General features: G+C 29.5%; 1 protein-coding gene across 1 annotated transcript; it reads right to left on the bottom strand.

The window, feature by feature from the left end:
* Positions 1 to 969: 969 nt before the first annotated feature.
* On the bottom strand, positions 970 to 23093 carry LOC136983873 (LIX1-like protein). Its single transcript, XM_067280745.1, has 4 exons — positions 22479 to 23093; positions 7217 to 7380; positions 3923 to 4063; positions 970 to 2511 (listed from the first exon to the last, which is right to left on the bottom strand). Exons 1-4 carry the CDS (start codon positions 22654 to 22656, stop codon positions 2098 to 2100), a joined length of 897 nt encoding a protein of 298 aa, XP_067136846.1. The 5' UTR covers positions 22657 to 23093; the 3' UTR covers positions 970 to 2097.
* Positions 23094 to 23989: the final 896 nt, after the last annotated feature.

Here is a 23989-nt window from a genome sequence, read left to right as displayed (position 1 = left end):
CAGACATCGAAATTAGTACATTGAATATTTAATAATTACATTAAATAGCAGTTGTTAGCTAACTGGTTTCTTGTATACATTAAACCTCTCTCTCTCTCTCTCTCTTTCTCTCTCTCTCTCTATACATGATTGTAATAACATACAACATAAAATAAAATGCTGAATTATAAATCCCTAAATGACATTATCATCACAAAGTCATGTGCTTAAATATATAATATATATATCTTTACAAAATATATATATTTTTTAATCGTCTATTTAGGATCGGTTGGAGTATAGTTGATGTCCTTCGAACAGCATAAGATGACTACTTTTTTGTAATCTTTAAATTGCGGAAACCACACCTTAAACGAGGATAGGGGCAAAGAACTGCACGCACAACTTAACATAAGGGCAAAGAACACGGTATACTAAAAATCTTAACTTTAGTCTTGTTTTGTACGCGATAAATCGAAAAATAACGTCCGAGTAATTACACGAAAATTGTTAGACAAAGGAAAAAAGCAGTGTAGTACGACCGTTGTAAGAGCTCATTGTTTAAATGTAACAGTATTTAAAGCTGTTAATCCTTATTGCAACGCTCGTACAACTGTGTGTAAGTTTAATATATTAACATTTTAAACCCTTTATTTTATGTGAATAAATACTTTTAAATCAAAAAATATATATTTTAGAATAACTTTTATATGGTTTAGATTTAAAGTTTAGGCCTACAAATATCTTAGTTTATATCTGAAATATTTGTATTATGTTTTTAAATTAATCTTTTTAATATTATGTAAAAGTTATATAAAATAATCAATAACGTTAAAAATTTAAATTCAAATTAACCAATGACGTATCGTAAAATAATTCAAATGTATAACGTAACCAATGACGTTTGAGAAAATAATTCAAATTTATGAACTAACCAATGACGTTTCGGAATATAATTCAAATTTCATTCAAATAAAAATGACCATAAAATTTAATTTTTTATCATTTTTATTAAAGAAGAAATTACAAAATAAAATAGCAAATTCTTTCCTAAGCGTTGTTTTTTTCTTTGAAATAAAACATCAACTGAACACAATGACTCCAACTGCAATCACAGAAACGTGAATACAATCACAAAAAATAATAATATAACCGACAAAAAAAAAGTAAAAAAGACTTTGATTTAACATCACAAATTATTCTGTAAAGCTTATAAAAATTATATATATATATTGCCGAATTAAAAAAAATAATATTTATATATATAATGTTTTGTTCATCATGGAAGTTGTTTCATTTTTTTATCACAATATTTCGTACAAATATTTATTTTTTAGGGTGAAAAAATAATATTTTTTGATATAATTAACATCGTACATTCATACATAATTATAAATTCAAACCACAAAATCACAAATGTACAGTACGTATTTAAAATCACAAGAACAATTATATAAAAAATACCTCTATATACAGTTTACCACTACCTTAAACTTTCATAATTAAATTAATATTCTACACCAGAGCGAAATTATGGAAACATTTTCCATGGAGTCTCTAGTATTTTTAACAGCCTGTTGCTATTGAAGGAGGCGAATAAGGAGCAAAATAAAATAAAATGAGATCTGCTCTATTTCACATTCTCCTAACCTTCAACTCTGTTAAAAATGGATAATTATATAAGACAATGCACAAAAGCTGTACAAAAGTAACAAACCCTAGGAATCGAGCGTAAGGCAGTGATGATAGTCAGCCACATAAACCGCCATTTGATTGCACACTATTTAATTTAAAATGGCGACAATAGACTAAATTTTTGATACGATTAAATTCTTTATTTTTTGAATTTTTTCTAAACGTTACGCAATTATAAGCCTTTGTGAAACGATACCATAATCTATTAGAAGATATCACGCATGTTTTATTTTATATTTCGCGCTTATAAATCACAGATTTGAAGAAGGTTACTTCTTACATTTACAACGAATTTGATGCGATAAAACCATAGAAATGAAGCAAAATAATAATAATAATAATAATAATAATAAGCATTCTAGACGTAACAGTACATCAAATTATTTACAATATATACAGAAAAATTAAAGAGGGACTAATAATTTAAGTTAGTCCATTGACACTATTAACTTGGCTACATCCCAGTATTAAGATATCTCTTTTTTCTTTGGGAAACCTTAATTCTCTGCCTGCTAAACGGGCTGTTTCTAATTCCCTTTCTGCATTTGCTAATTCTCTAGCTATGATTCCTGGTGTTTCTTGTTCTCGTGCTATCCAATCGAGAGCCATTTGAGATCTCATGTCGTCGTCCAGTGTGCGATGAGAATAATGTGCTACCACTTCTTGTCTGGAACACTGTCGCTCTCTCATTGCTTTCAAACTACCGTTCCAGTGTAAAAGCTGGAAAACAGTCATTAATTCTTGAAATTCCAACATTGTTCTTCCTTTATTGGCTTCTAACATGAATCGAAAGGCTTCTATTCCGCTGTTAGTTTGGTCAGCATCCTCGGGATTTCCCTAAACACGAATTCCATATAAGTTAACTCGAAAGAATAATATAAATCAACATATTAAACTATATAATAATTAATTAAATACTTTAATAATATATTTATCAATATACAACGTTTAAATTGTACGGAATGAGTCAAAATCTCTATGATAAACACAAACTATCTGAAGGTACAGAACTTCTCGTATAACATCAGACGTGTTAACATGCATTTAAATGTGCATTCATTAAAGTTTTACAGCACATAGATCACATTCTGTAGCTTGTAAGTAACTGTATAATAAACTAAACCCTTTTTTTATTAATGGTGATTCTTGTATCATCCTGTCCAAGCATTTGTATAAAATTAGAAACAACTTTGAGTATATTTCAAGAATAGTTTTTAAAATAATTAATAGCAGGTATTTAGAAATGCTTCATTTGAAAATAATTTATTAAAAGAAAAGGTAATAGAAAAAACATTCAGTTATTATACAGTTTAAACCTTCAAATAATAAACATTGGTAGATGAAGGTCGTATAATTAGTTATACATTTTGTTTGCATCGCTCCTAATATAGGAAAATGTCCTTAGATGAATGGCTTTGAAAAACCGCCAATCCTATAACGAATTACATAAAAGGATAATACTTATATTACATTTTCAAGGCCATATTTTATAACCAAACTGCCATTATAACAGTATTCTTGGGAAAATATTATAGGCCCACATAACATAGCAGATATACCAAATTCAAAATTTAAAAACTTTGTTATTAATATTTACAGAAAGTATTTAATAAAGCCATTTGTTTACAAATATAGTTATACACAACAGTACTGAATATATCTATAGATGTACTGTACTTAGTTGAGTATTACATAAGTGTAAAATATGTTTTTATACTTGTTTTTAAGTGCATGCTTAACTTTTCTGTGCTTCTCAATACAAAAAGGTTATTAATAGGTATAAATTTTCTGTGCTTAATACTAAAAGATAGAATTAATGTTCTTCTAGTATAAAAATACTGCTACTAGTACTGAAAAGTAGTGCTCTATTAAATAAATAAAACTCTAATTTAATGAGAAAAATCATCATTACAGCAGGATACTGTTCGCCTATAACTTTTTATCTTCTCAGTATAATAAAGATATAAATGACTAATAGAAGTGATGGTTTTCTATAATTCTATTATAGTACTTTGTGTGATACTAAGTACTCTGCTACTATATAAAAGAAGTACTATATTATATATATAATATTCTACTTTAATGAGAGAGAGAAAACCATTACTAAGTTATAAACTAAATTAAATAATTTATTTGTATGTATATTTTGAAAGAAAAATCTCTAGAAATTCCTACTTTTCTAACATAAAATTGTAACAATTTATAAATTTAATTAAACATATTTTAAATAAATAGTTAAATATATTACTTTGAAAGATGCTTTTGCTTCTGCAACAGCTTTTTCTATAAAATCTTCAGAAATTCTTCTTGAAGGATGTTCATTGAAAACAGAATTCATCAACGCTATTTTTGCAGCACTCCTCCTAGCTTCAGCTTTAGTTGGACAGTTCTAATAAAGAAACACACAGGAAAAAAATTAATTTATGATACTAAATCCTTCAAAAGTTAATGATAAATGTTTGAAAATTGAGTAACGGCGAAACATTTGTAAAAATTTTCTTCGCAGCTTGCGTCCAAACAGCTTGACGTGTGGCATGTGATTGATATTTGTTGCTAAAGAAGAGTTTCAATACATTATTATTTTTTTTCCTCTCTCTCTCTCTCTCTCTCTCTTCAAATTTCTACAATTCCGAGGCTATTTTTGTTGCTGATTCTAAAAATGTAAATACTTGTGTGGTCTCAAATATAGATATAAAACGTGCTTTTCGACCAGAGTGCACTTCTTTTATGACAGACATATTGACAAGTGTGGCGATTCACTGATTGTATGAGTACACACTTACATTAACAATACACTCTCCCCTGACTTAAGAAACGCGGGGTCAAATGTCATCTCCAACAGAGAGATGTACGAATTCCAGTTTCCAATTTTCCTCCATCACAAATTCTATACTTGGTAGGTGGTTTCGACTGGAAATAAATAAATTTTATTGGTACAACCACAATAAATTCAAACTTGTAGAGAGGATAACAGCTTTACTGATACAATATATTCTTATTATAATTGTTAGTTATTATCACAGGATTATTTTTTATGCATCGATAAGCAATGAATTTTTTAAAATATCTTGAATTTTTTTTAATATTCTCGACCGAGATGCGCTGCTTTGTTTTAAATTTCTCCTGCTCGGGAAATTAAAATAGCTTTAATTATGTTATTCAGATATTAACGTAGAATTTTAGTTTCTATCTTCATAAATTCGTTGGAATTTTATAATGTAAACATTAATTACTTAAAGAATTGCTTAGAGTTATAAATGCGAATATTATTTTGCTTAGTTTTGAATTAATCTTACACGAAGAAGCAATATTTCTTGTAGACCAATTTGAAAATATCACCAGCATCAAACAAATTAAAGATAGCAACGATATTCAGTAATTGTAAAGTCATGATTTAAAGCCGATGTATGTCATAATGACGTATTTGATCTAGAAAATGGCCATTTTTCATTACAGCACTCGAAATGACAACCTGAAACTAATTATCTGTTGTACACAGGAGGCTACTTATGTAAGTGATTTACTGATCTAAGAGAAAACTAGTCTGTGATAACTTTTTTGACCCCAACCTTCTATAGCAACGCTATCATTACGGTCCAAAAACACGACCGACTGTGATTTGTGTGGTCGCGATGTTGTTGTTTCGTTCTATTGTTATTCAAACAGCCCACCTGTTATGATCAAAGTGGATGGAACAATAGTTCCTCTAAGGCGTCCAGACGATAGTAGTCCAGACAAATGGGGGTTTCAAGGGGTTGGAATGTCTTTATATACAGAAAAAGAATAAAAAAATTGTAAAAATATATTTTCCACAGGTGTTTCGGTGATAAAAATAACTTGTTTTTACATTAAAATATATCTTAACATTGATCAACATCGAAATTTTTAATGTGGGCTTTTTATGAAATGAATTTCAAATAGTAGCCAGAGGGAAATATTTATGTTAACTACAATTATTTTTTTATATATATTTAGTAAATATTAAAAAAAATAAACATTGTATAATCAATACAATTCACTTAACATTTTGTGATTATCTCCGTTAACATGCATCATCATTGTTCTCGTTCGGGATTTTCTCTTGTGATCTTTCCCTACCTTCAATAATTTAAATATTATGTACTAAACAATTAATAATATAATTAAATCGAGACTAGAAAATGTTAAAGGATAGAGCAGAACTTATTTTATAATTTTATTATAGGTTCCACAAGTAAAAATCTAGCTAAAAAAAAAAAGGATAAGTTTGAAGATCTGTGAATGAACTCAGCCTGAAGGGAGATGTTGTAAGTATATAATAATACAATTAAATATGAAGTAAGAAGTGTCATTATATGTGGAAAATAAATAGTCTAAGTATTCATAGACTTAGTTCATCTATTATGAAACGGAAAAGTACAGATAGACAGGAAGTTTATTATAAAGAGTGCACATCAAAAATTTGCTTTCATATGTCAAAAGAAACTGCATGAATCCAAACGTTTGTCGCAATTAATGTTGAAAGAAAGATTCAAGGCAAACCACACTTAACCAATATAAAACATAAATATATACAAAAAAAGTATGAAGAAGCGAACAGGTGTTCAAAGCTGTTAGTGTCAAGGCTAGAAAATAAAGAATTGCCTACCAAAATACAATGGACGATAAAAATTAGATTGCAGAGGTAAAGAATTTCTCATGGTTCCTGTGAGAATTAGGTCAGTAAATTAAATATTGATCGTAACTTTATAAATATTAGCGTCATGAACCGAGTCGAGTGGGAACGTCAGATAGCTTTAGAAAATAGAATGTACTTGAACGGTTTTCTTAACATTTCTTTTAAGATTATGACGAAGGATTCCTTTATAATTCTATATAGCTGATTAAAATTAAGAATCGAGCGATTAGAGGCTCTTTGAGGTGAGCCATACATTGGTTATAATCCCAGAAGGTACTAGTAAATGGAACAGATGCCCTCAAGAACCATTCAGGTGGAGCTTATTAAAATAGGACTGTATCTTCTTTCTTAACTTTTGGCCATTTCCTAAGTTTCCTACCAACGCAGTGACTATGATAATTACAATCTTTGTACCGGACTTTAAGTAAGATTTTGTTAGTATACATATATCAATGAATATGCTCACGTTTCCGAGTAATCATATCCAAAGCGTATGACAAAAAATGGTCCACAGAGTTCAGGCACGACCATGTCAGGCGAAACAGGTGGTGCAACCAGACTGTAAGTGATATATATCCCTTGTCACGAGGATATTAGGGAGGCCACTGACGTCACATAGGGTGTTAGGTTAATTTTTCCCACACCTATCCTGTTACAGGTTAGATCTGTATCAAGTCTCGTTACTGACCGGTCAAGTCATTGTAATGGAATTCGGAAAGTGGGCACGTATCAAGGTGTGACGTTTCAACAATTTGAAACGTGACAGGTATCAGAATACGTAACTATTTAGATTAGTTCCGAAAGGAAATTTGAAAGAACTCCGATTTTATCAATTTTACAATTGATGTAGAATGCAATTAGAAAATAATTATTGGACTTAATTACCTGAAAACTTCCAAAACAGCTACCACCGGGTAACGTTACATAACAGATGTAAGGAGGACTGGACGAAGGAACTGATTCGTAAATAACAAGGGCACCATTTTTGAGATCCGCTCCTCTTGCTTGCTTCATTTGCCAGAACTCTTGAAGGGCTTCCACCACATTCACTGGGAGGGAAAAAATAATCAAATTTAATGGGTTAAAGTTTACGGTTGTATAATTATCCAAAATTAAGTCAGAGATAAAATTACAATCTCTATTTTTTTCCTAACTTTTGTGAAAAAACAGTAATGAAATTTTCATGTTATCCTCGTTTTTACAGTCTCATTTTATGTATATTTTTCAATAAAATTCAATTTAAAAATTAATTAATTACTCAATTAAAGAATAAATTAAGTTTATAAATCTATAAATTATAATAAAATCTGGAAAAATATTCGTTAATAAATTAAATTTTATGAGTGTAACTTGAATGAAATCACTTGGGAAATAATGATTTTTCTGTAATGCTATCAATGTTAATTATTTTGTTAATTATACACACATTTTAAAATGTGTTACTTGCTAATTTAATAAAGATAATGTAATTAAACGGTGAATATTAATCGAAAATAAGTTCAAATTCAAAATTATTAAATATAATAAGCAAGGAAATAGCAAGCAAGCAAGCTCCACTGGCTGTTTGTGTTTGTTATAAGATCTTTAAACGTTCTAACATGTGTAAAACGGTTATAAAAGTAATCAAATATTAAAATATTTTTCTTACACTTATTAAAAAACTTAAAAATCTGATGGCTAATCAGAAAACTGTGTGCATTGGTAGCATATGATAGCACAATGCAGGATGAGATGTAGTTCAATAGAAAGTGAATAGTTCTATTGGACTACATCTAAGATATAGTCCAATAGAAAATTGTCAAAAATTTTAAACAGTTTATTATGAAAATTTAAATTAAAAACTGATAACAATAACTATTTTAAAATTGTAAAAATTAATAAAAAAAAAACTGTCAAATTCGTTACGACATTTTTGATAAGTGAACGTATAAGCATCTCATTCGAAATTCCCTTCGGGTAAAACTATTATTTAAGAACTACTTATTCTTTCGCGTAGTTATTTTACCTGGTTGTCAACTTGTCACCTTCTGCATAACTATATCTCAATTGTTATATTTCGTTTCAATTTACAACTGATGAATTTACAATCAAAATATATAGGAGATTTATCATTTCCAAAGGAAGAGAATCTAACATCAATCGCAAAGTAAATCTAATATATAACTAATACACATTTAGAAATCAAAGATTTCAATTTGATTTTTATAAATTTATAGTAAAATTAATATATTAAAATAAATTTAAACGCTTTTATGGCTTGCAAACTGGAAAAATGGACATGTCTCATATAAGAATAAACGGAATTGCTTGACTCTCCATCAGATTTAATGATAAAAGATAATAATTTTCTTTTAATAATTATAAACAAAATCGTTTAATATTTCGCTTTTTATTATAAAATTACTTTAATAAGGCTTTAAAGGTCTTTTGGAGCTCCGCAAACAATCGTTCTATGGAGCACTTTGTTAGTGATTTAAAGATTTTTATGAGGTTTTAACATGGAAAAATTGCTTTTTAAACCTTAATAAATAACTTTAAAAGAAAAATATTTTGAAACTCTCTTTCTATGACTATTTATTAATATTTAAAAACAATTTTAAGGTTTTAGAACTCCATAAAAGTCTTTAAATTACATGAATTTGTCACAGTTTAATGGAAAAACATTGTAAAATACAGAAACGAGTTTTCTATTCAAACTTTTTTTGGTAGTTTTCTTTCTTAAAAAAAAAGAAAGAAAAGTCTCTTTTTGAATTCCCGCTAGGATATTAATCTGTTGATTTTCAATTTTCTTTGGGCGTATATGTTATTAAATGACACCTTCCAGAATTGTTAAATGGAAGTTCTTACCAGGGGTGCATGTTACGGTGCATAACCACTGTCCACTTCAAACTAACACGAAAAAAATAGCAACAATACGGAAGGTAATGTAGTTGGTGACCTTTCGTAGACAAAAGCATCATTAGTCATAGTGTTATAGTACGAAGGAAATGGTATGATGGTGGTAGAGAAAGTTTTTTTGATTGATGAGCTGTTACAGCAGTTGATGTCATCTATGCCAAATGATTGGTTAAAACAAAGATTGCCGTATATTATAACCATACCAAGGATAAAAATCATCAATCAATTTTTCGATATACGACTTACCTACATCAAAAGAATAAACTTATTTTTTTCAATTTTCTTTTTGTTTTTTCTAATTTGACAGTATTTATACAGTATAATAAATATAATTCGAAAATTTTTAACTTATATTTATACCAATAAATTCGAATTTAACTCGCAGAATTTAGCCAGAAAGTGTTCAATTTTACATATTTTAATCTTAAATCTAAGCTTGGTTTTCTTATGTTAAACTGATTAATGATAATCGTAAGTAATAAATTTGTTAATGAAAACTTACAAATTAGCATCTATCCATCATTTAATAGAAGAAAATCTGTTTCGGACAGGAGGAAAGAATAAAAAAATATGCCTACATCTTGACCAGTCTCAGTGTTATTCATAGGCTCAAACTAATGTATTCATTCTTAATGACTTTATCACAGTCTAGATATCATTAGTAAATATAAAGTACCTCTGGCACTCTCTATAATGATAAACACTTCACAACTACATGACTGGGCAGTTTGTTGGCTCGAAGATGTTTTCTATACTGTGAAGTTAGACATTTTTGAATAAATGTTTAAAGAATACATAAATAAATGTAAGAACTCGTCCTGTACAGGATGCTAGATAGAATGTATACATTTTTACTCAAAAAATTTCGTACACGTAGTAGAATTTATGGAGCTACACGAGTATTTTATCATTTTAACGCTGTTTATTTCTCATTTAATTGATGGTAAAACGGGTGTATGCCTATTTTTCTTGCGATTATCGGGTTAAAATTCAACTTTTTTATATAACATTTTATGTTAGAAATTATGAAATATGTTCATATTTTTGCTTTGAATTGTTAAAAGTATTTTTTAAAGCTTTCAAAACTCCTCAAACATTCATTTTATGAAACTTTCCTTGCAATTTAAAGACTTTTTTAGAGTTCTAAACTCTAAAAACTACTTTTAAATATAAATAAAACGTGACTAAAATTTATTATTTAAGCTAAATAGAAAATTCATATAAAAACTTTTCTGAAACTAAAATTGGTTGAGGTGAAACGACTTAAGTATTTTAAACGGGAAACTCGCGATTATTTTAACACAAAATTCATCTAATAATTGAATTTTTTAATTTTTCTAACTCATGAGAAGCAATTTATTTCATTTGATAAATATTATCGTTATAGAATTAAGCGAAAAAACTTTATTGAGATCTTTAATGATCAGCATTATCTGACAAGTTACAGATGATTCTAATTAATTAGATGATTGTTATTAGTTATATCTTATAGAAAAGATATTTCTTATCTCAAGTTCTATATAAAAGTTTGAAGTGAATCTATTGTTCTCATCATGACTAAGTGAGAAAGACAGATAATGACAACTTGTCTCACTGTCTATCTTCCTAAATAGCACGTAACACAGTCTAGAAATGACTGCAGTTGACGTCTCAATGAACAACTTGCATGTTATATTAAACAATTATTGGTTCTGTATAATTTGATGTAACGAAGAGAAGTTATTAATTTGGCTTATTTATCGAGTTTACAAAAAATATAAATCATTATCCAAGCCTTCAGATCGATAACGAAGCGTATAAACAGCAAACAAAGATTTTTACTTATATTTTTCATAAAAATAGTTGGAAAAAAAGAATTTAAAAGGTAATAAATAGAAGGCAAAAGTTTATTTGCAGTTACATCATCATTCAACATCGTGAATGCTGTTTATAAAGACATCCTATGATCCCGTCTTCAATTTAATGGCAAATAACATAAATGCATTGCATAAACAGGACCACTACTTAAATCTAGACATAAAAGAATTTTTACGTTTTTTATTGCTCCCTACGTAGGAATAATGATATCGCTTAAAATTTTATTATATTAAGCTACCACAAATTAAACGACACAAACTATTTCTTGCATGTTTATCCGAAACTCTATCTTAAATAAATTGTTTGGATATTTATTTAAACACGTATAAAATAAGAATATTAATTAGTTATTAGGATATTATAATAATTTATAGGAAATTATAATAATAATAATTTCATTTATTGAAGGTAAATTACGTGTTGGGTGCGACACACGAGTTTAAAAATCGTAACAAGAAAACGGGAAGAGGCTAAGAACCCACTGGAAAAAGTCATAGGACAAAGAGATCAAGGCAAATATCCATTTGTCTCCTACCGACATGCGACTGTTATAGAACAATCGTCGTCGCTTGGACCAATGCCAGTGACCCTGAGGCAGCTATAATTAGGGTGTTCACTCCAGACAGTAAGTTAGCTTCTTTTTTTTTTATTTTTTTGTGGTGAAATAGGTCAAAAAGGTCAACTGTTCTGATCGTAGCCTCTTTACGATTCCCAGAAACTCATGACGTGTTTTCTAACCCATCTTGATTCTGTTATACCATGTCAATTGGCAAACAAAATCAAGTTTAATACTAGAAATATCCTATATAACAACGAAGGGGGGAAAATACCACATATTTAGGGCGTGTCTTATATGAAAGTTTAACAAAACAACGCATGCGTACAGGTATCCTCTTCAACCCCCCTCTCGTACCTGAAGATAGAGAAATGTTTTAACAGAGTATAGACCAACAGATCTGTAATCTAGAATATACCGACTGTCTGTCAAATGTATGATTGATGAGATTTTCTCATGATGACCTATTCGTTACTCCGAGTGTCTAAGACAGAGAGAGAACGAGAGAGACAGAGAGCAAGAGAGAGAAAAGTAAAAAAAGTTACCCCTGAAAAAAACATACTTTCTCTTTCTATAATATTTATAACCACTTACACCAAATTATGTTTAAAACATTAAAAAAAAAGAACATTAAAAAAAATCTTGTATAAAAGATGCGTGAAAAAATACATGATTTATCGTAAATTTTTTCGGTTTATTGATAATATTCAGACGTCAACCCTTTTATCTGTCTCGATTCTGTTAAAGTAAAGTTCCCCGTCGATGGCGACACAAGTTGATACGTGGGCAAGACCCGTCTGTGTCACGTGATGGCATGATGGATGACTATACATGACGTGCTACATGGTAATTTTAAAATCTTTGTAATTTTTGAAGATCCGGGACTCTAAATGTTGCCAAGCTTTCTTTATACTATATTTGTATGTAATTTTTATATTAACGTAGCTGCTGTAGAAGCCGAGATAACATTATGAGTTTTTGAGGTAGTAATCTTGTGTGTGTGGTTCCCCACTATCCCCAGTTTTAACACCTGTAATGCCGATAAATTTGTATAGTTAATTAGAAAAATTATTAAAAAATTAAGTTTTTTTTCTTTTCTTGTTATTATCTTTTCAGTTTTAAAAAGTTTAAGATTTAAAGGTTTTTTTGGTTTTTTTTGGTTTTTTTAATTTACTGTAAGTCACCCCCCAGAATCACAAGGTCAGAAGATTCACTTTATCAGATGCCTTGTCAGGCATAAAGACGGCTTGTCTATTGCCTCCAGTATACTTTTAATAGGGAACATCACATTGTTTCTCTTCCTTGAAAAATCTTCCATGGGAAAGTTAGATTTATCTATTTATCCTAATTTTTAATTGGATTAAAAATGTGGCATTTAAACCAATAATTTTGTAATTAAATTAAAATAAAAAAGACCTATCGAGAATACCTTTCAATCACTAAAATTTCTAGTAAAAAAATTAATTAAATTTTCAAAAATTTAATTTATTTTCGGGTTTTATACATTAAAATCTTTTCTTTATGAAGAATAGTGAATGTAATCGATTGTTGGTTCACAACAATGAATTTCTTTGGTGGTGGGAGGGTTAAAAATTTCTAATTTTGAAAATTATGGATAGGATTTTCATGATTTTGATTGGATATTCTGTCAAGCGTAAGTAACTAGTTAGTTTTTTTTTATTTTTTAATTACTTTTGAAGGTCTACTTTCGATCAAGTATCGCGTGTTGGAGGAGGTGTCAACTTCCGGAATCCAAGTGATCGCCTTAATGAATTAGTCGACTTAATGTTATTAATGATTTGTCGCTTCGCTGTTTGTCTATGCAGCAAATGACCTTGATATACCGTTCTTCCGCTTCCATTTCTTCTTTCTTCATTTCTTCAAAATTTACTGAATGCAATTGCATTATACTCATCGAGTATAATTTTTTAATTATCTCTTAATTATAAACCATTAATATAAACTTTATTGTTAAAAAATCAATAAAAATCTAATTTCTTTTTAGTTACAGTTTGTAAATTTTATTTATTTTTCTAATATATTTGCTGATTTTCTTAATTCCATTTCGAAAAAAATTGTAATGAGATAAAAAATTTGAAGTTTTGGAAGTAGTTTTAAGGATTTTTTAGAATAGTTTGAGATGAATATTAGCAATTATCGGGATAAGTTTATGGACCTGAATGCTTTTAGGGATCTTTTACAGGAGATAGAAAATTAGGATAATTCGGGGACTAGATAACTGGATACCTGAAATTTTAAGGATAATTTTTCCCACCTCTCAGTTTAGTTTAACATGTACACTAAAAATTTTTAGCATGGGTTTATGAATTATCAGGATAGATTGAAGGAATGACTGAAATTTCAGAGTAATTTTAATAATCATCCAATCTAGTTTAAGGTATAAATTAAAAATTTCCGGAATGAGTTTACTGACATTGCTGTTTCTTACGGTTTTTTAAACATCTTCCAAGATGTTTTGAGATAGAATTTAATATTTTTAAAATTTAGATTCAATTGATTCATTAAAATTATCTTGAAAATATCAAAACTTTATCTCAAACATTTTTCACAATTCATCGAACACATATCGACAGTCGAACGGTCAAAAGGTTGTTAATTTTTCTTTCGGGTTTTTTTTTTTTCTTTCTTCCATTCTTTTTTTTAATGATAAAAATATTAAAATTGAGTACGCAGAATTAACAAGTCTATAATTCATACAGAATAATTTTTATTTATTATTATGATTATAACGCAGACTAATTATAGACTTTAAAAACCGTTCTAAGAACTTCACAATATAAAAAAAAATAAAAGATTCTTCGAAAATAATTCACAGGAAATTTCGTGTGAATTCATTTTACACGAAGAAAAATCGTATAAAACAGTTTGATTTTTAGCATTAAGCATGAAAGACAAAAGAAACTGACATTTGTAAATGAGTTCAAGACGTTAGTATCAATTGAAGGTATTTCAATATATATATATTTATTTTTTTCCGCATTATAAATTTGTCAGAAAGAAAAATTGGAGATGGTTGTCACGCTAATTTTAGCCTATTGATGAAATGAAAATTATAAGTAACAAACAACGTGGTAAAATAAAAGAAGGAAGCAAGATGGACGCATACATCGCCGGGGGTTGAAAGAAGAGGGAAAGGATGGGTTGTTACATACAACACTTATCATACATTATGTATGAGCAGTTAAGATAGGTTAAAAAACTATGAAGCAGAATTTCTCAAACAAGAGATTCATATTAATTAACTAATATTAAGCAAAGAGTTTAATTCACTGAACGATGCAAATTAATTTCGTTGCTATCCCTCTTCAAAATTACATAAATAATCATCATTGGCATATTACCATCGATCTTAAATCTAAGAAATATAATTACTAAATTCTAACCAAAACGTCATTAGATGAGAAACTATTAACCTTTTCACAATCTTCGAACACAATCTGATCGGACACAATCAGTAAATAATAAGAAAATTTGACAATTATGGATGATGCATGTCATATGAGGTAAGAGTGCAGTACAAAGTAACTGGTTAAACAACATTTAATGTAATATTGTAAGCGTTAAGGATATTTGTTTACCATTCATAAATATTCTCCATCTGACCTTTCTTATTATCTATGAAGAGTAACAAGCGCCAAAAAAAGGATAATATATAATCGTGATAGTGTGAAAGAATTGGATTCATCTTTGAACTTTGTTTTGTTTTCAATATATAAAAATGTTAATTGATTCATGCTCAAGTTTTTTCTCATATATTTCACTACTAAGCACCCACTTTCCTGTTAAATATTCATTTAAAAAACTAATTAATAGGTTTAATTCTTACACCAAGAAACGAAGTGTTATTACATACATAAAGATTACTTTAAAAATTAAAGTTTTGTACTTTAAAATGTCAGAAAATTCCACAAATCTTTTATTATTATTATTTTCCTGAAATACCTCCTCTCATATTTGTAAGCAAATTAGGAAGTAGGACGGGCATCTTGATGCATAACAGATCATTTCAGTTCCATAACAATGCGACACATCAAGTCGATTCTACAGTACGTAGCTGATATTTGCCTGATAACACGGACTGCTCCGTCAGGTAATGTAGGGGAAAAGGGGGGCGAAAGGAGCTACTTGTGGCTCGTCCAATGACCTTTGATATATTAGGCAGTTCACGGCTTCTGTATCCAGCCACACCTGCTCTACATGGACATACCGAGGTCAGAAAATTTACTGGAAGCATCATATAGATAATCGTTATCAAAAATATTAAGGCTCATTTCTTAATATTACTTACAAAATGGGCTAAAATGAGTTTGTGAAATCGAATAATTCTTACGCAAAGAGTGTAGTTTTAGCGCGTGAAATTGAAGACACGAATGTAAGAGAATTTGCCTTTCGCCATCGATATATCATTGCTAAACTGTGACTCTAAATGAAATATAAGGCTACATCAGATGTGACGTCACACGGGTCCGTCGGTATAGTCATGTGATTAGGGCGGAAGTGTTGAGAGCGTGACAGTCGTGATGTAGTTAAACTCTTGCCACGTGCTAGTCGTGAACTATCTCGAGGGCGGTGAGGAAAATATGTAACTCGGTCAGCAGAACAATTTTCAAGTCTGGTGAAGCTTTTGGGTGACCTAATTCACTTTTTCAATTTCGCATACTTTTCATTTAAATTTAGTTCACTTCTAGAAAAAAGCACGATTCTAAGAAAACTGAAGAAAAATAATTACTTAAACTCACTTTTACATTGCGACAAGAGATTTGGGCTTTTTGTTTAATGAAATAACAGTATAAAATTTTAATTTCTAGCACAGTTTTCTAGCAAAATCAAATTATATTTCTAAATAAATTCAACCTCTAAAAATGTTTCTTATTTTTAGATATTATAGAATTTAATAATGAAATTTAAACTTGAATATAATTTTAAAAAGTAAACAAAATTGGCCCTAATAAGAATAAGAGAGAGGATACAATTTCCTATGTTTTAAGAAGGGAATTAAGTATGAATATTGAATATTTCACTATATTTTTCTAATAAAAATTTAAAAAAAAAAGCATTAAAGCATTTGCTTTAAAACATATTTAAATAATTTATAGAGTACTTACACTCAATAAATTATAATATTAATAATGAGAGCAATTCAATTAATTTTTTTTCTTAACAACTTTCGAACAGAAGACAAAACAGTTTTATGCTTGAAAATCAAGTTTAAAAAATTAATTGAACTAGTTTTATATCAATAAGAACAAATGCAACAATGGTTTTGCAAAGAATAACCTTTGTATCGAAGTATAAAGGTATAGAAGCTGTCGTTGACCTTTGTTAAGCTCTTCCGCCACCACCTATCTTTGCACCCTGTCTACATGTAGGCGTATCTCAGAAACCCATTAAAATATTGTTAAATATATATTTATACGTTCTAAGTTCTTTAATTTAAGAGTTATTCGGGTCTTAAATTTATTTATATTCCATATTAATTAATGAAGAAAGATAGACAGTTCATTTATATCTTCATCCATAGTATAAAATAAGACTCCCCAAGGTTCTACCTCCTACATTGCGCATGAATAATTTATCCCAATAAATTTTATCATTTGAAGTATTTAGCCTTAAGATATATTGTCAGTGACATTTTTATAATAATTTCAGAAACACCAATTAATATCGTATTAATAACTTTCGTAGTTTTTTCGATTAAATTATAAATCATATCTTTAAATGTAATTCGTTTCTTGTTGTTCTTTTTTTTAAAAATAATTTTCCTTTTTTTTCTTTATCTTTTACCTTTTATTTTGGTAGGAATAAACTGACTTTTTTAATTTAAAAAAAAATATAATCGAACGCCATCGTTAATGTCAAACAATTTGTTAAAAGGCACTCTCGGGTGACTTTTAGAAAAATGTACCTCGGTCACGTGATAGCGCTTATTTAGATAAGAAATTGGTCGGATTGTTTCTTATCTAAATAACCTGAATACCTCGAAATCTCGTCAAATATTTTTATATCTTCAACAAGTTTGTTAAATCAACATTTAAACCGAAACCTAATAAATTAAGGTACCTTTTTTACTTCCTTAAAAAGACAGAAAAGTTTAAGGAACAAACAAATAAAAATATATTTAAGATATAAATGAAGCATTTAGTTACAAAATAAAACATTTAATTTATTTCTTTTTTTTGCTTTTAAATGTTAGAAAACGTTCGAAAAAATACTCAGAAAGAAGTAAGAAATATGAACGCCCCTCCACTTTTACAATATAAATTCTGTAGGATTGGCAGTTAAAGTAAACATATCGGAGGATTTCGGGCAACCTTTGACCTTAACTTTCCTACTAAATTTCTCTTCCGTCGCTTTGTTTAAGTAAAGTGATGATAGACATCAGACAAGCCCCAAATGACGTCACTCAATGAGACCCTTCAGGACTTCAACCGTATATTATTTAAGAACGAACTAACAAACGAACATACATAATTTTACACTACATCAACTTGATTTTTTTAACCTCTTAACCTTAAATATTTATTATAGCTACAATCAGTTATAATGTTTTACAATTGCAATCATTTATAATCCGTTACAATACTTGCATGAAAGACTCTGTGTATATTTAAATATATTTCAATAATTAAAAAAAAAAAATTATTTTACTAGAATTACAGAGAAAATAATGGTTTTTAGTTAGAAAATATTTTGAATTTAATTTTGTATTAACAAGTGAAGTTTAAAAATATTTTAGCCTATAATTAGGGAATTTATTTTCCAATCATGTGGAATCTTTCTATTTATAACACGAAGACTCATAATAAACAGGTTTTTCTTGTCTGATTTTTGACTAAATCATACCATGTTTATCTTAACCGAGAATTTTTTTTTAGAAAAAAACGAGAAAAATTTTTAAAGATCGATCACTTAAAACCAGATACATTACGAAGAATATCTGATCATTTAATTCTTCATTTTGATACGCAGATTTAAACTGGGAATTTATATAAAACGATCTTTATCATACCGGCTTGTGTGACGAATATATTTTCTAAAAATTCTAAAAATAAATAAATAAAACTATTTTAAAATTTATTTCATTAACTAGATTTCGATTAAAATGATTTTTAAACGGAATTATCCACGTCTTCATCAGTTGATCCGAGGCTCAATTTTGTTCATTTTACTCGAGTTTTAGTTGATTTTTAAGAAATAAAATATTTTTAATTTTCTCGAAATATAGAAAAGTGAAATCGAATATATATTTTAAAAAATATATAATACTTTTAAATTTGAAAATTTCTATCTGCAAAGGCAAGTTGAATCACTGAAAAGCGAATATCAATCATTTACAATAGTTAATTTTATTGTTTTTAAGGCCACTTCCTGATTTATAAAATTAATGATTCTACATATTTAACATGACTCTATTCCAAAAATTTCAATTTTCTGACTCACCGTGCAACCGGTTGGAATCGGCGAGTCAAACTCAAACTGAAACGATGGTTGGCAAGTCTGGAAGTCTGTTAAATAAAACGCTATTGTCTTGAACATGTGGCATTAGTGGTTTCGATATTTTGCTAGATATTAAACTCTTTAGCTTTAGGTAAAATTCATTATGCCATGTTAGTGCATAATTTACTGGACATAACGTTCACGTGTGGCATTTTAGAGAATGTCAACGGGCGAGATTCCACCAATCCGATTAACATAATGCAAGATTGCCTATATCGAGCGACCTAATATTTATGAGGCTATTTTTCCTCATGGGATAATTTAAGAAGTATTTTAATTAATCTAAATGAATTAAATCTTGTTATAAAAATTCTCTCTCTTTTTTCTTCTTTCTTACGAAGGTAGTAATTAAGGTAAGACAATAGGATGAGATGGTAGCTGAGACTTTCCATTGTTCTTTTAAAGGAATATTTAGTGATGAGAATAAAAGTTTCTTGTTCAGCGGGAGAAGTATCGTTCAGGAGAACTCTCTTCAGATTTAGCCAAATGTGAAATATAAATTAAGGAGCAGCAATTAAATTACAAGCCCCTTCAACTTCATCAATTCAAAAATTTTGTCATCATTTGTTCTGATCTTTATAACATTTTTTTTTTCTAATTTTAGTAATACAATATTTATATGATCAGCCTAAGTAACGTTGAGGAAGGAGTTTATCTCCTGTATAATATTTAAATATTTCTTTTAAATATTCCTTATCCTTAATTACTGGTAGTCGTAGCTTGACAAAACAACAAGTACTTATCTTACAAAAAACAAATTAGAGGTAAAAAAACATTTAAATGCGCGGGAAAGAAGAGACATGAGGTGAATGCACGGTTGGGACTGTCGCATAAATAGTACCCCTATATTCCCCCTCCGAGACCAATTATATTTGATAACATTCGATCTCAACATAGAAAAAAAACTATTGTATGCAGCTGCAGTTAATTGCAATTATTAATGGTAGTATACTCACACGTTTGCTACCTCTCCTCTTGCATAACTAACTCTGTAAGTTCTTATAACCTCTGCTTCACAAAATCTCAAAACTGCGTTACTTCACAATATATGTATATATGTGTATATATATATTATACTTCTGTACAATAATAAATATATTAGAAAAATAGACTAAAATAAGTATAGACAGCAACAGGACACTGAGAACCTTGAAGCATTCTTATCCACGTTTCGTCTTGAAAGTGATCCATCATTCTCCACCCCTCTCTACCACATAGTACCTCGCACAGACAAAAACCAGCATTTGATGCAATGATATCACACTCAAATGCACCATCTAGATTTGGAAACATTGCAATGTAATTCACTTTACTAATATCTGAACTTTCTTAAATACTTAAAAATTATTTTTCAAAACAATAAAGAATTTAATACAATTCGACAGATAAATTTATTTTCTAGAATATTTCTGATTATAGAAGTAAAAAATGTAATCAATTTAAGAGGAGAAGTAATTAAATTCGAAATTTATTCCAAATCATTTCTCAAAAATTATCTCAAGTCTCAACATTTACGAAGCGTACTTTTTGGCCTATATCTAAAGATAATAAAACTCTAATGGAATATTTAAATAAAAATCTTCCGAGTCCACTTCTAAACACAATCTTTCTGAACTCATTTTTTAATACATTAAAATCTTTCTGGTACCATTTAAAAACAAATCAAAATGTTTCTATTACCATTTAAAACATGACAAAATCTTTATCATTTTTCCATTTCTAAAGCATTAAAAACTTTTCCGGTACATTATTCTAAAAGTATCAAAATCTAAGCCTATTCTAAGAGAACCAATTGTTTAGAAATGTATGACAATATTTTCATAACAACAAGTAAATTCATTTTTTTGAAATTGTAAAAAAAGACTGAATTGTTTAAAATTTCACAATACTCATTCATGTTTTCATCATAACAAAAACTGTCAACTACCAAACAATGCGAGCAAACTTTTGCACGAGTTCGTTGTCCCAATTGTGACGAACGATTCCTTTTCTTTTCCCCCATTTACAAACTTTCAAATAAGTATTATATTTCAAATATCGGAAAACGAGAAAATAGCAACTGGATGAAAGAAAAATGTCCAGACATGTTCGAGGAGGAACTGTAACGCGATACTCTTTTATTTGCCGAAGAATTCCCTTACTTAGAATACTCTCTGGATTGTGTTTGTGTATTGAAAGAGAAATAGTTTTGACAGAATTATAGCTCTAAATTTTATGAATTTTGACAGAATAATAGTTTATTTTATAGGCTTAAAAATTGTATCTTTGTATATCTTAACACAATGTGATTTGTACAATTGTAACACTTCGATGAAGATATAAAACAGCGAGTATACATGACATTTTAAGAAACAAGACTGTTAATTGATAATAAGTAAGCGCTTCTATCTGCATAATTCTTAAAATTCTGTTTGAAATTTGGACGATATCAGCTTAACATTTAGTATCACCTTATGTCTGACCGCTTTTTAATTCAAATATGAACCTTCTACGGCCCTCTGTTTTAGTGCTGTCGTATCCCTTACTTATATAGGAACAAGGCCAGATCTAGGAATCTGAGGGGGCCAGCTAATGATAAGGGTGGGGCCAAGTAATGACGAAACTTGTAAGAAATACAATTTTTTAATGTTTTTTTTACAGGACTTGCTACTTTCCGCGATTTGTCCTTGTATGTGACAATTCTTGTCTACAACGTAAACTTTTATAATTAATCGCTGAAATCTAGGTAACATGCTAATTTTTCTAAATTTCCTTGACAATGTAACGCGAAAGTAATGTTTCGAACAATGTTAAGATACAGAATTAATGTAGTTATTGATGATTACTTTCTACGAAAGAACTGCATTATCAATTGACTTGTGTGTATCTTTATCCGATCGATAGCGTTTTTAAAAACTTTTAAATTATTGTAAAATTAATATTTTAAAATTTTAATCTTCTTAATATTATAACGAACGTTAATATTGGAGAGGTTAGTGAAGGTTTCGTGCCGCTTCTAGATCGTAAACGGCAGAAAATCTTTCGCATTCATTCACGTGCTAGGCCTCATAAACAGTTGATCGAGGGATATTTTTCGATCGAGCAGGCAAACACAGACTAAATTTGGAAACGTGGGTCCAAATAAAAGTGTGTGTGGGTTCTCCTATCCTCATTCTGGCTCAAAAACGATACCCCATCGGCGCCCCCGTTAATAAATGAAGTCTAGTCTCCATAAACGGAATAAGACCTGGTAAACTAATAAATAGCTCAACCATAATTTGGATATGTCACATTTATTAAAGGGTAAGTAAAATACTTAGGTAAGAGTAAATAACGTACCTCGACCGTATCCGTGCGTATGCTTGGCGAAACTGTTGACGACGGCATCGACAGCTTCTTTCAAAATAGTCTTTGCTCGGGCATCGGATGCAGAATCAGACATGGTAATGCGTCTAGCCGGTGGTGCAGGCAATGCCTTAGGCTTGGTACGCATATGTGTACGTTCCATGACGAACATGTATGAAACAACGACTTGTACCCCGAGAAGGGTTGGACGATTCTCTACTTGTCACTGTCACACACACAAACACCGATTTTGGGGTTGTAAATCCGACGCGGAGTGGAGAGGTGGTAGTGGCTTTCTGCTTAATTCCAGTCGAGCAGCAACACGTACTTACCTGTCACAGCTCACCGGCATTGCAAACACATGGGCTGTTTGTTATTGTCTGATACAGTTTCGCCCCCACACACCTCCGTGCCCGTCCGCTAGGTGGTGTTAGTGGCGCGAGTGAAGTACCGAGAGAGGAAGAAAAAATCTGCCTGGTGTCGAGACTGTTTCCGGTTGGGGCAGTTTGACATCGTCTGCTCGCTTAGCCTGTGCTACGTACAACAATGCTCTGATTGAAGCGCCTTTTAATATTTCGTCTGACGTCATCGCTGGATAGTTTCGTTTCTAAATCGCTAAACGAATCGCTGCTTCCCGTTTCTCTCTAAAACTTTCATCTTGTTCGGCATATTTTAAAAATTTTATCTTTATTAAATAGCATAATTTTTAAAAATTAATTTTACTAAACCATCAACGATCATAACTACTTAAATATTACTTAAAATTGAGGTAAAATACACCAAAAATGTTGATTTTATTATATAAAAGACGTCAGACGTTTCAAACGATGACGGTTTGATGAAAAAGAGGAAAGGTGCTTGGTTCAATGACTAGAGTATCGTGTAGGCGAATAAAGTTGTAGGTGGTGGAAAGCGCAAGCAGACTAGTAGTTGTTGGATCAACAGGTAGCCTCCTTCGTAAAAGTTTTTAATCTTAACTGGCTGATCTAGTAGTTCTCTGTATCTTGAATATCCACTTTATAGCTTGTGGGATACAGACATAGTAGAGGTTAATGCACTCTTTAACCATACAGGTCGTCTTTGATACGTTTAAGTGTAAACAACTAAAAATATTGCGTTAAATAAAATTGATTATCACTTATTTAATAAATCGTTTAGTTTAATATGCCATTTTCTAATTTATTAAATATTTTATATATTAAGTTTTAAGATTAAATTTTTATAAATTTTACATAAAACATTCGTCTACTCCCGAATTTGTTTAAGTGGACAAATAATAAAATATAGCTAATATATCATCGAATTTTTAAAAATATATTAAAATAAATAAAACATATAAAAAGTTTTAAAATTATAAAATATTTATATTATTAATAATATAGTTTTTAAGTAACTTATATAGCCTATATTAATTATAAAAAATAAAATTCGAAACTTTATTTCTTAAGCCGATATGAAGCATTAAATGACATTCGTCTTAGAGTCATGTACAAATAAATGGACGT

This window comes from Centruroides vittatus, unplaced genomic scaffold (assembly GCF_030686945.1).
Source record: "Centruroides vittatus isolate TY-2023 unplaced genomic scaffold, ASM3068694v2 contig_890, whole genome shotgun sequence".
NCBI classification, from domain to species: Eukaryota; Metazoa; Arthropoda; class Arachnida; order Scorpiones; family Buthidae; genus Centruroides; species Centruroides vittatus.
This window is presented reverse-complemented; position numbering and strand designations above follow the sequence as displayed.